Source organism: Phyllostomus hastatus, unplaced genomic scaffold, assembly GCF_019186645.2.
Source record: "Phyllostomus hastatus isolate PE091 unplaced genomic scaffold, TTU_PhHast_1.1 phas_contig_196, whole genome shotgun sequence".
NCBI classification, from domain to species: domain Eukaryota; kingdom Metazoa; phylum Chordata; class Mammalia; order Chiroptera; family Phyllostomidae; genus Phyllostomus; species Phyllostomus hastatus.
Window position 1 is genome coordinate 21,753,473 of NW_025333709.1, and position 18,885 is coordinate 21,772,357.

Sequence of the window (18,885 nt, forward strand, 5' to 3'; positions counted from 1 at the left end):
GTAATAGTCTTTAGTAATGTTAATTAAAATATAATTTTAAATATGCAGCCATATTTAGAGCAGAGCTGAGACTACAAAATTTCTTTGTTTGAGAACATTTGCTTTAAATGTGATTTGATTTGAGCTGGTTCCCTGATGACCAAGAGTTCCGTGAAAGCCATTCATGAGTCTAACCAGGTGGTCATCAGAATGCTTGATTGTAAAGGAAGTTTGGATGACGATGGGTCCTTTCTTGGGTCTTATTAGTTATCAGTGATATTTCTGAGACTGTGTGTTTCCCTGAGGTCCTTCCTCTTCTCTTCCATGCAGGTTTATTGTGCTCCACCTGTCTTCCACTGTGGACAATAGCCACTTGGTTTCTTTTGTGAAATCTTTGGAGGAAGCCATGCTCAGTACCAGTGCCTGCGTAGTACTGTATCACCAGAAGGACAACCCGCATAGACTAGTTATTTTGGTGGTGCCTTCTAAAGAGTTAAACCAGGTGCTTAAGAATTTGCGCTCAGAAGCCTTCAGTGGTCCTCCAGAGCCGTCTTGCCATTTCCAAGTGAAAGAAGGAGAACAACTTCTCCTGAGGTTTACTGGAAACATATTTGCCTCAAGTAAGTATAAAGATATCTTTCTGTACATCCTATGGGCTCAGCCACAGACTTCAGAAGGAGTTCACTAAACTTGTATTAGGAAGGAAAACTTCTGAGGACTGAGGGGCTTTTGAAAAGCAAGAAGAGAAAGAGGCTTATTTACTTCTTTCCAGTCTCTTTCTGTGCATTTCAGGGGAAACGTATTCCTTTATGGGCAGATTCTAAGGGACACTCTTTTAGAAATCGTCTTCTCCACGATTACTATCTGAGTCCAAGCTACAGTCACCTCCTTCCCACATCAGAGCAGTTGCCTTCTAAATAGTCCTCTGCTTCCACTACTAGTCACATGAACACTATTTCCGTACAGTAACAACGGTGATCTCTTAAAAACATAAATAATACTTTATTACTTTTCTCATTAAAACTTTAAAATTCCAACTCCTTTGCTACTTAAAGTAACACCCAAACTTTTGTCTTATAAACAGTCTAATCTGGATTCAGAGGACTCCTAAGAGGTGGGTGGGTAGCACTATATTCCAGTACAATTGTCTTATTCATAATTTCATTTATTTTATTTTAAAAGACTGCTTTGAGAAGAATCGATAGGTTTCCCCCAACTCCAAAAGGGTCCACGGCCAAAAAGTGGTTCAGAACCTCTGATCTGGATGGCGCACCCCTGCCTCCCGCTCACCCTCGTGTCGATCTAGTGATTTTTGCTTTCATTAGAAATCTTACCCCAGTTTGGAGTCATGTTACATATTGACTTGTTTACTTTCATATGTTATGCTGTGTTCTTCACAGAAATGTAAATTTCATGAGGGCAATGACTGGGTTTTCTCGCTGTTCACCTCAGTCTAGATTAGTGCCTGGTGCATCAAAGGCTTTCAATAAATGTGGCGATGCTGAGAAAAACAAGCAGGGTGTGCGAGTCTGAGAGGGGCAGGAGAGGTGGGAATAAATGGGAAAAAAAGAGAGAAAAGGAAATGAAGGAAAGAGAAAAGGAAGAAAAACGGAGAACACGGAGAAAACAGCTGTGTGAGAGAAGAGAGAAAGGGATTCTGGGGGGAGCTGCTATCACAGCAATTTCCTTTTCATGAGTTCAATGCCTTCCTGTCTCCAGGTCCTCTCTTTGAGGTGGAATGGACTCTAACAGGTATGCACACACAGATGAGGGGCAAGGGAGAGCCCAGGGATGGGTCTGTGTGGATTTCAGGGCCGTGAGTCTTGTAATAGACTCAGCTGGAAGTAATATTCTCTGGTCACTTTTAAACGAAAATAGATCCCATTGATTTTTATGATGCTTATTTTCTCTCTGATTCTGGAAATCATTGCAAGCCCACGGGCTCTTTGTTGCTTCAAAAATGATGCTGCTTGAAACTGAGGTTGCTCTTTTTCTGAAATCTCTGAAGTAAGTGAAACCCAAAATGTCTCAATTTGAATGATGTCTTCCACTTTCACATGCAGTCTCAGCCATCTGAGTCAGCTGACAGGTCTTAGTGGGTGACTGTCAAGGATATCAGAAAAAGAGGAAGGGACAGGAGAGGAGGGGGAGGAAGGAAGGGAGGAAGAGACCCCCCCATCCCCCGCTCCCCCCACTTTGGCTTCTGGAGCAGAAACCACGGTGTCCACCCTGGGACTATCTGTCTGAGAAGAGATAGTCAAAAACTGGAAGTGACCCACCCAAACAAATAATGCAAATGATTTTCCTGTAATACTGCAGACAGCAGCTGTGTTTACTTACTGCCCTAAACAAAAGTGAGCTGCTGTGCTTCTTCCAGGCAGTGGTACTGAGTGTGCTACTGCCTGTCCTGGGAAGGAGCGTATGCTAAAATAAGAGTTCCTGGAGATAGCCAGGGTGTGTATCTTTCCTCCAAATAAGGAACAGAGAGCAACTCATCTTCACTCAAGGAAAATGAGTCAGGCAGGCTGCCAGAATCATTTCTGCTTTGCTTTTCCTAGAAACCTATGCTCGGTTCTGGAGCCACACTGGTTGTCTTCATATAAGAGGGGCAAGGGGCAGAAAACTGATACTCATCCATGTATCGGGACCTGGGACCTTTCTGTGAATCTCAGACAGGAAGCCAGAGGCTCTCTGCCTGGAAGGCTGCCCTTCTCACCCACCCCGACTTCCGCCCACGATCGTCTCCTACTGCATTGTTCTATCTCCTTCATGATAATGTTCAGAGAAGCCTTCCCTATCTTTCCTGATTAAGTCAGTCTTCATTTTACTTCTTCCGAGTCTATGTGTTTCTCTTTTGTGGCTTTTGCCCTAGACTTGATCTTCTATGTATTCATTTAATTGTTTAATCGATGACAGTTTCTCTGACTACAGTCTCATGAAGGAAGGGTCTGTCTTTTTGGCAAGCTCCACCCAATCCCCAGACCAAGGATGGGCCTAAAAGCTTCTAGCTTTCTTGAGTATTCATTGAAAGAATGAAAACAAACACTTGAGGAAGGACTTAACACAATACTATTGTGTGATTAAGTGTTTAAAACTTTAATAAATTTAGATAACTGCTCTCTGAGTAAGGTCAGAAATCTCTACATTCATTATATAGAAAAGAGCTGATTCCTTTGAGTGAGGACCATGGGACATGGACTTGATTTCTGCTTCTGAGAGAAAAAAATAGATAGATGGGTACTTCCCTGGGTTTTTATGTTGACCTTTGGCATTCTTCTGGACACAAGCTAGACTATGCTTTCATTCTGTAGGTCAGAGCTATTAATTCAGCACGTAAGATTTTTATTGTAAAGGACACACAAAATTTTATATAATGATACCTTCACATCACCCCCAACATCCAGTAATGCTTCAAAGAGGTCTATGTGTGCCAAAGTTGCCCTGGATGTCCTTTAGCCCAGGGAAGGGATTTTCTCAGATACATGTGCAGGAAGTGAGAAAGACTGCCCTTGTATTCTTTCAACAAAAATTCCCTGTCCTTCTGTATATTGTATTCTAATGGGGAGAGACAGAGAAGGAGCAAATAAGTAAATAAAACATACAGTTTAATGGGATGAAAAGTATTGTATAGAAGAATGAAGAAGGAAAAGGATATGGAAAGTCCCAGAGGGAATGTCAGAATTGAAATTTTAAATAGACTCAACAGGAAAGACTTTTTTGGGGAAGAGGCATTTGAACAGAGATGAGAGAGCAAACCGCAATCCTACCCCAGGAGCACTCGCCCTGTGTGGAGGTGTCGCAGTGGTAAAAGAACTGAGGCAGAAGTGTGCCTGGTGTGTCTGAGGAGCAGCCAGGAGGCCGGGGTGGTGGAGGGATGGAGTAGGCAGACAGCAGGAGGAGATGAGGCGAGCACTGAGCGTGCCTTGAAGTCCATTGTGAGAACTTTGCTTTTTATTCTAAGTGAAATGAGGAGCCACAGAAAGTGCTGACGAAGGAGACACGTGATCTGAGTTAGATTATAAGTGTGTTGAGAATAGATTGTGTACGGCAAGGGAAGAAGCAGGGAGACTAGTTAACAAGATGTTGCAATAAACCGTGCAAGCATTGATGGAGGCTCAGAGGCAGACATGGTGAGATGTGTGAGAACACAGAAATACTCTAGCCAGTGGCTCTCATGGGAATTTTCTGTTTCTCCGTATTGCTAGCCTTCGCTACCTCATCTGACATTTCTAAGCAGACGCATGTATTTCTCTGTTTATACTTTCCATGTCATCAATGAAAAATATTCCAATACCCATTATTAACAAGAAAATATATTGCTGTAAGGAATATCTAATAACCTATAAATTATAAATAAATGTTTTATTTCTTTATATGACAAATATTTTTGAACAGCTCTGCTATCTCAAGGCCCTACTAGGAACTACTGTATACACACCACATGTTGAGGAGAAAGAGGTTCTCAAAAGGTCAACTGAGAGTTAATTTCATAATATTGGTATACAACAAATGACTTTTCCTTTTATTTATCCTCTAAATATGCCGGTGTGGGAGAAAAAGAATAGAACAGTGCGAGTCCTTTGTTCTATACTTGTCCTTGGGGGGGGGGGGGGCAGAGGGTCTATTTTTTTCCTGTGACAAGGGTCTCTTCAAAATATGGTGTTATATCTTGACAACAATGAAATTCCAACTTTAAAAATCTACCTAATGCTTTCCATTTATAACAATAAGAGCGTGCTATTTATTGCTGGCAAATTCTCAGCAACTTAATTCCTATTTTGTATTTAATGTGACTCAGAGATTTGCACTACAAATCCTTATTTTTAAAAATTAACTGGCACTAAGCGGTAGATATGTTTTAGATCTAAACTGAATCAGTGTAGATCCAAATCTGTTTTGTCCAAGTAGCCAGGTTATCTCTAGGTGGAGGGACATACTCCTATACCTTTCATACCTTGGAGTTACTGTAATTCTAGATTTTATTGTACTGCAGAAGTGCATCAGAGTGGCCTTGGGGCGGTCACAACTGGAAGAGGAGCACTGGTATTATTTCCATCTCTCACGGAACCCCTAGTTCACTGGCCAAAATGGGCAGCGCCTCTCAGGCATCTGGGGGCAGAGGGCAGTTGCAACTTAAATGAAAACTTCATATTGACACATCTTTAAAAACATTTAAGTACATCATTTTTGTCATACAAATTCAAAACAATGGGTAAATTCTGCTTCCTTTCATTTGCTATCATTGCTTTCATTTATCGAGCACGTATTACATGCAAAGCCCAGTGCCAAATATTTTATCTGTGTTACCTTGCTTCATTTCCAGAACAAACCTAGGAGTTGAGTTTTATTTCTAGTGTTTTAAAGAATGTTAAGTAAGGCTCTAAGAAGCTCAGAGATGTGAAAGTACTGGACAAATATCTTTATGTCAGGCACATATTATAACAGCCACTTTATACCTTACTATTAAATTTTGCTGAGGGTAATGCAGACATGCCTAAGGAAATATGGCACTGCCTGTTTACTATTGCTGTGACAAATGTCCTGATTGTCACAGTAAAACCCCCGTGGGTGAAAGGTTATATTTACCAAATTGTCATTATATTTAGTGTGCAGTTGGGAAGACTTTTACATATCATTGTTTTGAGGGAATTCATCATGTTTTAATAGAGATTCCAGTAACATAAATCTACTAACTATTTCATTTAGAAGTTTTAGAACAGCACTGTCTATTTCTACAGTGGTAGAAATATTTTACAATTATATCTGCACTGCCCAATAGCATAGCTACTAGACAAATATGGCTAATGGTTAGAGTGATTAAATAATTGTACTTTAATTTTAATTAATTTTAACTTAACACCCGTTGCTAATGGCACCCATATAGAAGAATGCAGACCTAGAATGTCATTCTGAGGTCATGAGAGTGTACAGTATGCTATAGTTAGGGGAAAGGAAAAAATATAGTTCCTGAAAGGTGAAAATAATTTTTAAGACACAAAAAGCTGAATATTTCCAATACTTTCTTGTTATAGTAAAATGGAATAGAAAAAGAAAATTTAAGATTATCAGATATAGAAGCAGCCAGAGACCCACTGGTCCAATTATAGATGAGAAATCTTTTGAGTAACCTAGAGAGTCTCAGGTCCCATTGCTGCTGATTTGTCAAGATATATTTTGACAAGAGGCAATGACATGAAAATAGCTTTAATTGCGTTAAAATATGTGATTATTTAGATTTTTAAAATTAAGACAAAGTGGTATACCTTAATAGTAACAAATGTATTTTACTTCTCTTTAGGCAATGGGAAGGATTATGGAAAGGACTACAAGCTGATTTTTCATTTACAAAGAAAACCCAGGCTGGAACTCCAAATCAAAGAGGTGGATGAATTTGGCAACTACAGCTGTTCTCACTATAAGGGCATGATTGTAGTTTATAAAGTCCCTAAAGAAAAAACAGTGCACAATTTGGATCAATCTCTCATACTTAATGAAAACCATTATCAGTTGCCAATTTGCAAATTACCATTGAGATTGCCAAAGGTGAGTTATTTTACTTCCCTAATTACCATAGTTTGTTAATTCTTTGTAATGCTCTACCACAAGAAAAACTACTGGCATATGGATACTAGAAGTTGAAAGGTAAGAATAAAGTTGATAAGAAACGAGCAGGTAACTACAATTTTAGATTGGTACAATACATACCAGGTTTTCCACTTTCATATCAACTTTCTAACAGGAACAATTCAAGTTCATCTGATCGTGACAGTATGTTGTTAATGACTATGGGAATAGTCATTCATTTCTGTAATTGCATCTGAGTGACTGGGAGATCATTTATGAAAACATTAAATGTATTTTAGAATGAATACAACCCTTTGAAGAAAAATCATGTGGTGAGCAGGAAAATGACATCAAAATATTTTCACCAAGATTTACCAACTCCTGCACATTTGTTTAAAGAGTTACTCTTATTTAAAATTCTTACTCTTATCAGGCAAGTGTGAATTGTTTCTCTGAACATATCAAACAACAAATAATTTTATTACTGTATGTACTATTTTTTATCAATCCATGACTTAGCACTTTTAAACTATATTCTTAATGAGAAAATAACCAAAACATTCATTTGATCACTCCGGAGAAGAACAAACTTATTCTATAAGGATGCAAAAATTATTTCTTCCACGTGTTTGTCTTTTCTGTGTTATGAATGGCAGGAATATATGAAGTTGGCCAAGAAGTCCATGTATTTTTTCCATAAAAAAAGACATGTTTTTCATTTTCACCAATAACTTGATGGATTTGGATATTTTAAGTATGTTGGCTATCCTGCATGGTATAACGTTGATTGTTCTCAGTTAATGTCTTGATTTGATCACTACCAGCTTCAGCTGGTCTACCCAACCGTGGAGCATCATTCAGCAAGAAATTGCCATCACGAAACTTTGCAAACCACTTTTGACACATTCGATCAGTCGCAGCACCTTCTTCATACACCAAACAACTATTTTTTCTTTTTTCTCATTTCAGTTACATCATAACTTCCTTGAAATAACAAAGCATAATATGCTGAAAATATTGTGTATTTTCTTTCACCCTCAATATTAAAATGACTACAAAAAAATTCACCAATTTTGATAATTTTTTAAATGCACACTGTATGACAGATGTCACAATACACACTAACAACATTCCACACTTTAACAACAATTCTAACAAAATCATTTTGAACGAAGTTAAAGTCAACCAAGTGCTACTAGAGCCATCTTACGACAAAAAACAAATGGACTTTTTTGGCCAACCCAATATTTGCCATTGGATTAGATTTTGTATTGATTTTAAATAAATTAGCAAAATAAGTAATTAATTTGACAAATATCTTTTTAAGATTTTATTTATTTATTTTTAGAGAGGGAAGGGAGGGAGAAAGAGAGAGAGAGAAACATCAATGTGCGGTTGCTGGGGGCCGTGGCCTACAACCCAGGCATGTGCCCTGACTGGGAATCAAACCTGCAATGCTTTGATTCGCAGCCCATGCCCAATCCACTGAGCTATGCCAGCCAGGGCTAATTTGACAAATATTAATCAAACTTTGGAAACAGAGGATGTGCCATGCTAGATAGTATGATAAATCCAGAGCTCCAGAGGACAATCCATGCCCCGAAGCTGCCTTGTCCTGGGTGGTACCCAGTAGCCACATGGTGTAGGGAACACCCAGAATACAGCTAGTCCAAACTGAGATGTGCTGTATGTGTTATAACATACTGGAGTTCAAAGACTCGGTACAGAAAAATATAAACTATTTCCTTAACAACTTGTTTATAGCAGTTGCATAGTAAGCTATAATGCTTTGATTATGAGATTAAATAAAAATATTATTAAAATTAATCTCACCTTTTTTAAAAAAATGTGTGTGACTAAAATAAAATAAATAAAGTGACTTAATGTGTTTCACTATATTTCCATGGCACAGCATTGCTCTCAGTGACTTTCAACCTAGTAGTGTGTACAAAACAAGTGTACGGAATTGCCTTGTAAGATAGTAACTGAAAACACTAACGGCATGGACAGCAGAGGGAACTGGCCTTCCTGGAAGATGAAATCAGTAGAAGTTTCAGGGTGGTTGTGGCCTTTTATCTGAACCTTGTAAGTTAGTAGAAGTTTGCCATCAGAAATGAGGGGAAAAGTACATTAAAATGAGGAAATGGAATGAATTTGAGTGGGGATGGCAGGCACAGCTTAGCAGGAATTTATAGTCCATGTAATAACCATTATAATAATTCCTAATGTGCCAAAGTCTTCCAAGAGCTTTACACGCAATATAATTAAATCCTCACAAAAATCCTATGAGGCATTAGCAGTGTTCTAATTCTAGAGGAAACTGAGGCATAAAAGTTTTAGGTAACGTGCCCATGGTCCGATAGGTAAGCAAGTGTCAGAGCTAGGATTCCAACCCAGAAACCTGCGTCCCACACCTCCAGCTACTGTGGGGGGCAGTCTCTTTAGCAGATGAAGCTGGGATTCTTAGAGACAGGTTTTAGGACAGCCAGGTTCACCCTTGGAGGTGTGTGACAATATCATGTACACTATGCATTAGTGTACAAGTGATACTGAAATTATTTCACAAATGATAGAACATGGGTTCTGGCCATTCAAATGGAAACTAGCTATCTGAGCAGAAGTGCAGGGTCCTTGGAGATGGTAATGCTTTACTTATTGGTTATGGGGAGATCCTGGGTTTCCTGGGCAGCATGTGTAGGGTGGCAGAGGCTACTAAGCCACTGATACTACTCAAAAATTCTGTTTGAAGAGCAATATAGCCACGCAGGTGCATGCCCATTCTCAGTTTTCCCTCTGTTCACTTACGAAGGACTTTGTACTTGCTGCTCCCTATGCCTGGGGCTCTCTTCTCTCAGCCACTTGGCTGGTTATCACTCAGGCTTCAGCTGAGATATCACCCCATATCCTGATATGGGGCCCATCTCCTTACCTAAGGTCACTCTTTAACCCATCACTCTTTTAAGACTTACTTCATAAGACTTACCATTAATTGAAATTATTAGATTTGTGTCCTTATATGTCTTTGGCCCTTGAGGAAGCAAGCTGCATGAGTAAAAGACCGTGTCTGTCCTGTTCTGCTTCCATCGTCAGTGATCAGAACAGCACCTGGCACACTGAGGGCACTGGAAATATCTGTAACTGGATGGATGAGGGGAGATCTATGGTGTGTGTTAGACTCTGAAAGTTTCAGGACTTGACCTAAAGGAAAACATCAACTGTCTTAGATCAGTGGTTAGAGCCTGGCTGTACAAATGGTTCCTGGCAGGCTAAGGTATTGATTTGGATCTTCATGGTTGGAGATTTGAGAGCAGAAGAACAACACATGGGGGGAGGGGTCGTCTCCCGTTTAGCACGTGACTTCCTGAGACTGCTGTGTTTTTCTGCTGCTCTGGGTGACCAGAGGGAGACAGGGCCGGGGGCTGCTGGAGTTCTCTAACAGGAGGTTGTGCGGGCCTCACTGTGACGATAGTAGACAATGGGGGAAAGGCCACTGTGTAAGAGAAGACAGGCTTTAGGTCCAAAATGTGACATACACAGAGCTTTCAGTTTGCAGTGGTTTCTCTGTGGCCTATCTGACTGCATGAATTAATTAGCCAAATTAGCCAAACTAGTTTAGTTTAAAGGTTTGCATAGATTTGTTTCAGTAAGAGTCCACGATAGTGATTGGCCATGTCTTCTGCATAAGCTCTTCCCCTCTCTTGATTCTAGCACAACATTCCCCACACGCTTGCCTGAGTAATTCCCCATGGCCGTCCCTGCTGAGGCGTCCCCTGTGTCAGGAAGCCTTGCCTGACCTCCACACCTAGTCAGGTGTTCCCGGGGGGGTTTCCATAGCATCCCGTATTTTCCCTCCCGCTGTAACTACTGTATTTTACTATAATCACTGGCTTCCCAGGGGACAAAAGTTTCTCAGTCCTTTTGTTTATTTTTTTCCTCCTAAGGAGTCTTTTTAGACACCTTTTCCCCTAACCACTCTTCACCATTAAGTTTTAATATCCCAGATATTCTGTATGTCTCTTTATGCACTGTGTGTATACATGTACATACGCCATACATAAATATATACACATTTCATCTGTGTTCCCTCAATGAGGGTGACATCACCCCGGCTGAGAATGAATGTGACCAACTGCAGTCACAGCCTTGTTCTGTCACTGTGTTGCTGGTGCCACACGTACACACATGTGTTTGCTGAGTGTGAATGATTAGATGAATGAAACAATATCTTCAAACCTCAAAATTGTCCAACCTTGCCATTGATCATCTTGAAACTATAGGAGCATATTTAGAAACAGCACATATTACATGTCTGCCACCTTTCATATGTGAGTCCACTGCCCACGTGCCCCCCGTCTGTGCGGGGCTGTCCAGAGCCATTCTGTCGGCCCTTTCTCATGCCTGAATAAAGCCTTCGCAATGAGTTTCTTGGGACTGAGGAAGAACCTGTGGCTATGGAAATGTGTTCCCTCTTTTCAAACTAGCATACTTAAATGGGAACCAAAACTATGGCCTTTATTTTTGGTAGAACACATTTCTTTCATAAATTTTGGAATTTGAAAAAAAAAAATCAACCTCAGCTAGGCAGTATTAGCATGGGCTGTTTTAGAGGAAATGAATGCAGCCTTTTTATAGAGAGCTTGGCATTAGTGACTACTGCATTATGCATACATCTATACATGTAGTATAAATTAGGTGAAGCCATTTGTCAAAATGAAAAGTGCTTTCCACGCAGAAGACAAGCAGTAAGTATTTATATGTGCACATCTAGATCTAAACACAAACACATTCATGCACACATAAACAGAACATGTAATGTTAATATACTGTGTCTGATTCCCAGAGATGTGAAAACATACTACCCATTACTTCGTGCTCATGAGGATCTCCTTGTACCTCATCCTTCAACCTCCATAGTCTACTCATTCATATATTAATTCATTTGACAAACACACTCCTTGTATCCCATGGGCAAGACATATGCGGCACTCCTGTATACATGGTCTCATTCTTCCCCGGCCTCTCTCTGGACTATTCTCAACTCGGAGGGCAGAGTGAGCCTCCAAATCATCTGTCAGATCATTTCCTGCCCTTACTCCAAACCCTGCAAAGTCTCCTGGCTTCACTCAGAGTGAAAGACTCTGTGTGAACTTGGCCCCCGCTGACTCTGGGGCCTACTTTTGTATACCCTCCTCTTCTCTAGCCACAATGACTCTCTTACAATTCTTGGAACTTGCTTGCCACAAAAATGCATCTGCTTCAGGTCTTTGCGTTAGTGGTTCCCTCTGCCTAGAATGTTCTTCCATCCTTCAGATTCCTCCTGGCTGACATGCTCACTTCCTTCAACTTCTTGCTCAGATCTCACCTTTTCTCAGAGGCCGTCTCTGACTATACATTACTGTAATCTCCTCCTACTCACGCAAACTGACACTCCTGATTTTCTTAACTTGCTCTGGTGTTTTTTCTTTCCTCCAAAGCACTGGTACCTTCTAACATGTACTTCCTCATTCATGATGTTTATCAGAGAATCCTCCACTGCACGGCAAGGATATGAGCTCCTTGAGGCCAGGGACCTTTGAATGTTCTGTTCACTGCTGAATCCCAAGGTCCTGGAATTGTGCCTGGCATATGTCAGGTGCTCAATAAATGTTTGTTAAATGCATGAATTCATAGAGGAGGCTTGCATTTCAAACAGCAAAAGGGTGGAGAAGAAAGGGAGAAGTGTGAAGAAGGAAAATAAATTTGCTTCGGAGGGTTGACAGAATTGGCAGTGTATGCAGATGAGATGGCCAGAGAGACTTCATTGTGGAAGTGCAACAGGGACAAGAAGTGACAGTGACAAGAAGCCCAATGGTCAGGAGAAAGTACAGCGGTGAGGAAAACAGCAAGAGCTGAGACTGTGGTGAGGTTTGAAGGGAAAAGAGAGCCCTGGTGATAGTGAACATTTCAATATGATCTTCTGAAAATGGTCACATAATCAATCTATAGCTGAAAAGAACAATGATGTGTCTCTAAATCTTTCCTAACCTGTGTTTCAAACTTCCTCCTTTTACAAAAATATTTGCAGAAATGCAGTTCACACTGTCTACGTGTGCCTCGGCAGAAGTGAGGCAAGTTTCAAAGTGTCAAAGATTTTTTTAGGTGGAAGGAAGTACTGTGTGTGTGTTTTGGAAATAATGTCACACAGGGGACTGCCTGTGCCATTTGGCCATTGGTGCTTGAGTTGTGACTGCCTTTCACCCTTCCTGTCTGCGGGGGTGGGGTGGGGGGTGGGGGGGGGGGTGGGGATGGGGGGTGGGGTGTGGGGTGCATTGCTTTGCGTTGAAGCAGGGCTGGCAGCCCTCTCTGCCGGAGCCTGCTGGGGGCTGCAGTCCCCGGTCAGACTCACCTACGCATTGACATAATCCTTCTGCTGACCGAAGTTTTGCTGGGCCCCAACTTCCTTTTTTAAAAAAAAAACAAACTCATGACATGTGATTTCTAGTAAATAATGATACTGCCTCAACACTTACTTTCTCACCACATGAAATAACTTGCTGTCAAAGGGAGGAAGCAAGCGGAAGCTGGTGCGACTTACATTTCGTCGGAATTACCACCGTCTCACCGCTTGGGCCGTTCAATTTCCATCGCTCTCCCTTTCCTGCTAGGGGTGACTTTTTTCTTCTATATGATATTTTTTGTGACTGTATGAAATACTGAAGAATAATTTCAACTGAATATGAGAAGATTCCAAGCTATTAAAATGTATATGTTCCCAGGCAATTCAATTCTACTAAGGGTTTTTAGTTGTAATAATTTACAAAATTATCTTAAGCTTCTAGAATGAAATGGGCCTTATTATCCTATTGCTAGCTATTAAGAATGCATATTAGAAAGGGCATACACCTTTAAAAAATCTTCTAGAACGAATGGTGTGGGTGTGCTTGTGTGTGTTTGTGTGTGCGTGGAAAAAGATTAGCTAACTTAATGGTGATTTTAAAAGTTTCTACAACTTAGTTTCACACTTTCTACACTAGAGTTAATTCCAATAATATGTATGTTGCTCCATGCCCCACCCCCTACCAAGGATAGAAGAAAGGCACACGAGTCTGGGTAGGCAGAGAGAGCATACCAACTTTTTTTAACCTGTGCAAGTTTTAAAAGCACCTTATCACCCTCTCCAGTGTTTCCACTCCGGCCCTCGGCTCCCCCTCGAGGCACTCAGGGCCTGCAGTCTAACGCTCCTGTAAGTCCTCAGAGTGACCTTTCAAGGCCCAGTTTTGACCACGTCGCTGAAAAACTGACTTGATATTGTACATGACACGTGAAAGGGAGAAAATGGGCAAAACTGGTTTAGTCAGAAATAGGATCCTCACTCTTGTTCAGAGAGTGTTTTACCCACCAATTTAATCAGAAAAGAATCTTTCCCTTCTCTTCCCCCCTCCCCTTCCTTCTAGTCTTCTCCCTCCCTTTCTTTCCTCCCTCTCCCCTCCTTTTCTTCTCCCCTCATCGATCCCCCTACTCTCCCCCTTTCCCTCCATCCACCCCTCTTCCTTCTCTGTCCCTCATCACCCCTCTTCTTCCTTCTTCCTCCTCCACCCTCTGCCCACAAAGAGGAAGGTTTTCTCTCCTCAGTGGGCAGTATAACTAAACCAGGAGTTGTGCACTGTGTTGTTATATAGCTTTCAATAATTCTTCTACAAAAGAAGTACATATACTCTTGCCTGTCTGAGAAAATAAAATGTAAAAAGCAGTTGATGTTTGTATTTATTCTCTTAAAATTATAACCCTTAAAAGTAAACAATGATGTTCATCAATTCAAACAATTTTCTAGTTCATAAACTCCAACTGTTTCTTTTGTATATTTATCAGTCAACAGGTCAATGAACAAATACTAACTCAGTGCCTATTTATATATGAGATATCATGTAAGGCCTAAAAAAAAAAATAGCGATACAGGTCAAAAGTCCTAGCTTTCAAGGAAATCGCAATCCAGTTCAGGAAATAAAGCATAAACACTTGAAAAGTTATAAAACAATGCAAGAGATAATACAACAATACAGTAATATGGCAAGGCAGGAACTGATGATTCATGGCAAACAAATGACCTAGAAGGTAAGTGCCATGGCCTTTCAGAGAAGGGAGGGAGTCCTGAGAAGGGAGGTGGCCTGGGGACACGTCACTGAACAAGATGGATGGAGAGCACGTTCAGGTTCCAGAGGGGAGGAGAGAAAAAGACAGGGGTTTCCACACAAAGGGGCGGTATGAACTGAAACCTGGCAGCAGCAAAACACAGGTACTTCAAGAGACGACAAGGAACAGACCTGTGTGGCCTGAGTGGAAGATTTGGAAAATTCAGGTTGGAAATCAGCTAGGGGAAAATGATGAAGGGTTTTGAAAGCTCTGTTTAGGTCCCTGTGAAATCACGATAGGTGGGGCTTTCTGTCAGCATTTGCCAAAAGAATGTGGCATTTCACGATATAGAGATCACGGGTGAGATAGAGATTCGGATCAGAGATCCTTAGCACATGAGTAAACAGAAAAATATCTCAGCCACTGGTATTCTTGGAATGAGTGCGGCCATGACTGAGGGCAGAGAAGTGGGTCTCTGGTTAGTTTATAAGAAAACTTTTCTTTTATCCTGCAAGTAATGGCAAGCCATGAGTACATTTTGAGCAGGCAGGTTACGTGATTGAATTTTGTTACAACTATCACTGTGACAGCCTGTGAGAATAAAGTTTAATAGTGAAGTAAGGACTAACGAAGGAGTCACGGAAGGGATGGCAATGGACCGACGTAAGGCCATGGCAGCAAGGGTGGCAAGCAGAGAGCAGAGCTGGACAGAGGTTGGGGGTTTGGGTCCACCTGGACTTTGTGGTAAGGCAAATGCGTGTGGAGGTTGAAGGGGAGGAGGACGCTGGGAGACAGAGAAAGCTGAGAGAGGGGGGCTTCCTAGGGTAGCTCCCCACGTACTGGTTTGAGCCATTGTCCTAGGATTCATCAGGGTGTTTTATTAAATTTACTTTGAAATTGTGTTTAAACTGGCATTTCATCTTTATTCCCCCAAATATTGCCCTACCCAACAGATGATTGGTGCTTTCTCTTTGAAGGCCAATTATGAGCCCCTTTTCTGCTCTAGGCCACTTAACCGGCGGTGGGTGGGGATGGTTTATCTCAAAAACAAAGATGATTCTATCACTTGTCTCAAACTCCTCCACTGACACTTTATATCTATTGACCGAAGCCCAAGCCATTTGCCCTGTTATAAGGCCCTTCATGAGCCCCATGTCTTGCCTGCCACCACCCCCCCACCAACCCCTTCACATGACATTTACCCATCAAATTTCTTTCGCTCCAGTCCACTTCAGGTCTCACTTCTTTTACATGCTATGGTCTTTACTGCCCCAGAGCCTCTTCCTACAGCTGCCTGGTGACAGCAGCGACTCCACACTGAGCTGATTATCACCTTTTTAGAAGAACCCTTAAAGCTGCCCAGGCAGAATTAGGTGCTGCACTGTAACTACAACCAAAGCACTTTGAGCACATATGGACACATGGTTTGTTCTAAGTTTTATTTATACAATAATGGTATTGATAACAATAACTGATATGTATTGTTATTATCCAATATTAACTCATTTGCTGAAATGGGAGGTGGCTGAAAACACTGAGGCACAGAGAGGTTTGCTCAAGGGGAAACAGCCAGAGAATGGTAAAGCTCCTGTGTGAACCTAGTCTGTCCAACTCCAGCGGCCGCCCTCCTAACCAGCATCCATCCCTGCTGGCTCCTTTTGGGACCGAGTTCCTCAGTGCTGGTAGCATAGCTCACTCAATTTTGTAATTGCGTTCTTACCACACATTCTATACTGTTTTCTTGACTTAATTAATAAATGACTGCATGCTGGGGAACCGATAACACAATTGAAGGTGCAGTGGATACCTGACAAATGCTCTACCTGAATCCTTCCCTGGCTAGCAGCTGCACTGAGTAGAAACTTCGAGCGCCTTTGAAGGAGCGGCTAACGTGCGGATTGCACACGCTGGCAAGGCCCGCGAAGATGTGGCTCCCCAGGCCCTTCCCGGCCACATTCACATTACGCTTTCTGTTTGAAAGGCTATTTCTGTCTATAATACAAAAGAATGAAAGCAGAAAGAGACAAAAATTCAGGAAATTTAAAAAAATGTTAGAATGGTCTAGGAAGAACTATGTTCTGAGTTGAATAGGTACCTTGACAAGTCTTCAGGATTGACAAAAACCTGGGATTCTGATTTAAAAGTGGAACAACAAAGAAAGGAGGTGGAATTTTATGCAAGTTCTAAGTGTCGTGTGTTTTTGTGCTGCTTTGAAAATCAATAGTGTCTCCCCCATAGCTGCATTTATGGATCAAGAGCATGTGCCTTTGCCAGAATTGCTTGAACAATGAGCAAAATTCTAAGCATATTAACAATAGTCAGCACTTATGCAGTGCTTGCTAAATTCTAGGCATATTTGAAGTGCTTTATCTATGCTAGACTGCTTTTGACAACTTTTCTTCACTGACTCTATATATATTCCATATGGGTTTCCTAAATTACCCTGGTCCTTGCTCATTAATATCTGCAGCCATAGCCCTTCTAGCTGGCCCAGCTCCTTAGCTGGGTTGGGGTTTCTTGCATTGTTCTGTCTGGTTACCAGGGACATAAAGCTTCCTCCTTTTGTGACTAACTTCTTCAGAGACTGAGGGATATTTAATGTTTTCCTCTTGACAAAACCATAAGGAGAATGAAACCTTAAAAAAAAAAGATCATTTTCAAAGAAGCAATTGAAACATAATGAAGAAACAAAACCAGTCTGGCTGCATAGGTTCAAAACCAAGAAAGATCCGAGTTAAACAAAAATGCAGATCTGCGTTATTTCAGGAATTGGCAGCAGCCTGATATCATGTCCAAAAAGCTTAATTTCGAGGTTTATCTCCCAGGGAGACTACTTGGAGCCAGCCCTTCTTGCTCTCAGCTCGGCTCCTGTTTGTTTTCCCACACATCTCACTTCTCTGCGTGTTTATGCTGTTCTCCAGATCGCTCTGTGTAAGAAGCACTTCCTTTTGTTGTGTGGGTCACACATTTCTGTCCCAGTCTGCAGGAGGGTCTCCACTGAGTGTGCAACAGAACCAGTCCAGGATGAAAACAGCAGGATATGGACTGACTGATGCTGCTGTCTTTTAGTTAATTTAGGTCAAAGTTCCAGTTTTGTTTTCTCTCGTTTAAGTGCACATGTTTGCACGGAAGTTTTCAAAGGCATGCCAAAATAGAGGAAAAAATGCAACGAGCCTACACGGTCCCATCGCCCATCATTTTCTGCCCTTCTCCTATCTAATACCCCTGGGCTTGTTTGTTTATGTATTTTAAAGCAAATCACAGTTACTGCATCACTTCACTTGTAAGTAATTTTGTATGTTTTATAACAGTCAAGAACTTAAAAAAACAAAATGTCATGTGCCCCCATGGCTAATAATACCCCATGGCTATTATTACTTAATAGTATCTACTATTCAGGCGTTTTCTCTATTCACTGACTTTTTTTGTTTCATGGTTATCCTAAAAATGCCCACATGTTGCATTTAGCTTGTGTGTCTGCCGGCACTTGCTGAGCCCTCAGTGCAGGTCGCATCCTCAGACGCTATCTCAGCCTACCCTCACGGCACACTGCAGAGGTGGGGCCATCGTCTCTGTTTCACCAGCTGGAGAGTGGAGCGAAAATGTGTAGCTGGTTTGTCTCAACCTGTAGGACTTCACAGGACAAAGGCTGTCTGGACTAGGACCTGGACTTCAAAGTCATTCTTCTTTTGTGCTGTTCTCTCTCCTCTTTTTCTTTGAGCAAGTCAGATACTTGCTTGTTTTATATGTCTGCCACTTTTGCTCTGTGTTGGGTATTTCCCTTCCCCAGGGTTAGTTAGATGCTGATAAATCCCCCCTAGGTAAGGCTTTGGTTAAATAATTTCTTCTGAAAGCAGACCTTGATGAGAACAGAATGATGCTTGGGTATGTTCTAAAACGGTTCCTTTTGCCCAGTCCCTGCCAGCCCCACATGGGGATGGGTTTCAGATAGGCACTGTGAGAGCCTGGTTGAGGTCCTGGAGGGGAAGTTCACCAAAGTGTGGAGGCCCCCTTGACTGGGTGCCCTGGAGCTTTTAACTCTCAGACTGCTATGGACACAGAGCCTCTAGCAGTTTGCCGATTACAGTTCAGGTTTCCTTACCCTGGCCCTAGGCCCTGCCTGGTCAGTGCTTGGGAGTTTCTGCTCTGAAAGGCAGCCATTCTCTGCACTTGCCTATCACTCTTTTCCAACTTAGGGCAGAGGTCTGACGTGTGACCTTACTTCCCTTACAG

At 41.6% G+C, this 18,885-nt stretch overlaps 1 protein-coding gene across 1 annotated transcript in view; it reads left to right on the top strand.

Annotated features, from left to right (window-relative positions):
• Window positions 1-18,885, top strand: part of DTHD1 (death domain containing 1) — a 54,071-nt gene that overhangs the window by 26,630 nt on the left and 8,556 nt on the right. The window contains exons 7-8 of the mRNA XM_045834583.1: window positions 310-599; window positions 6,278-6,522. Coding sequence (XP_045690539.1) covers window positions 310-599; window positions 6,278-6,522 — 535 coding nt within the window. The remainder of the gene's footprint in view (window positions 1-309; window positions 600-6,277; window positions 6,523-18,885) is intronic.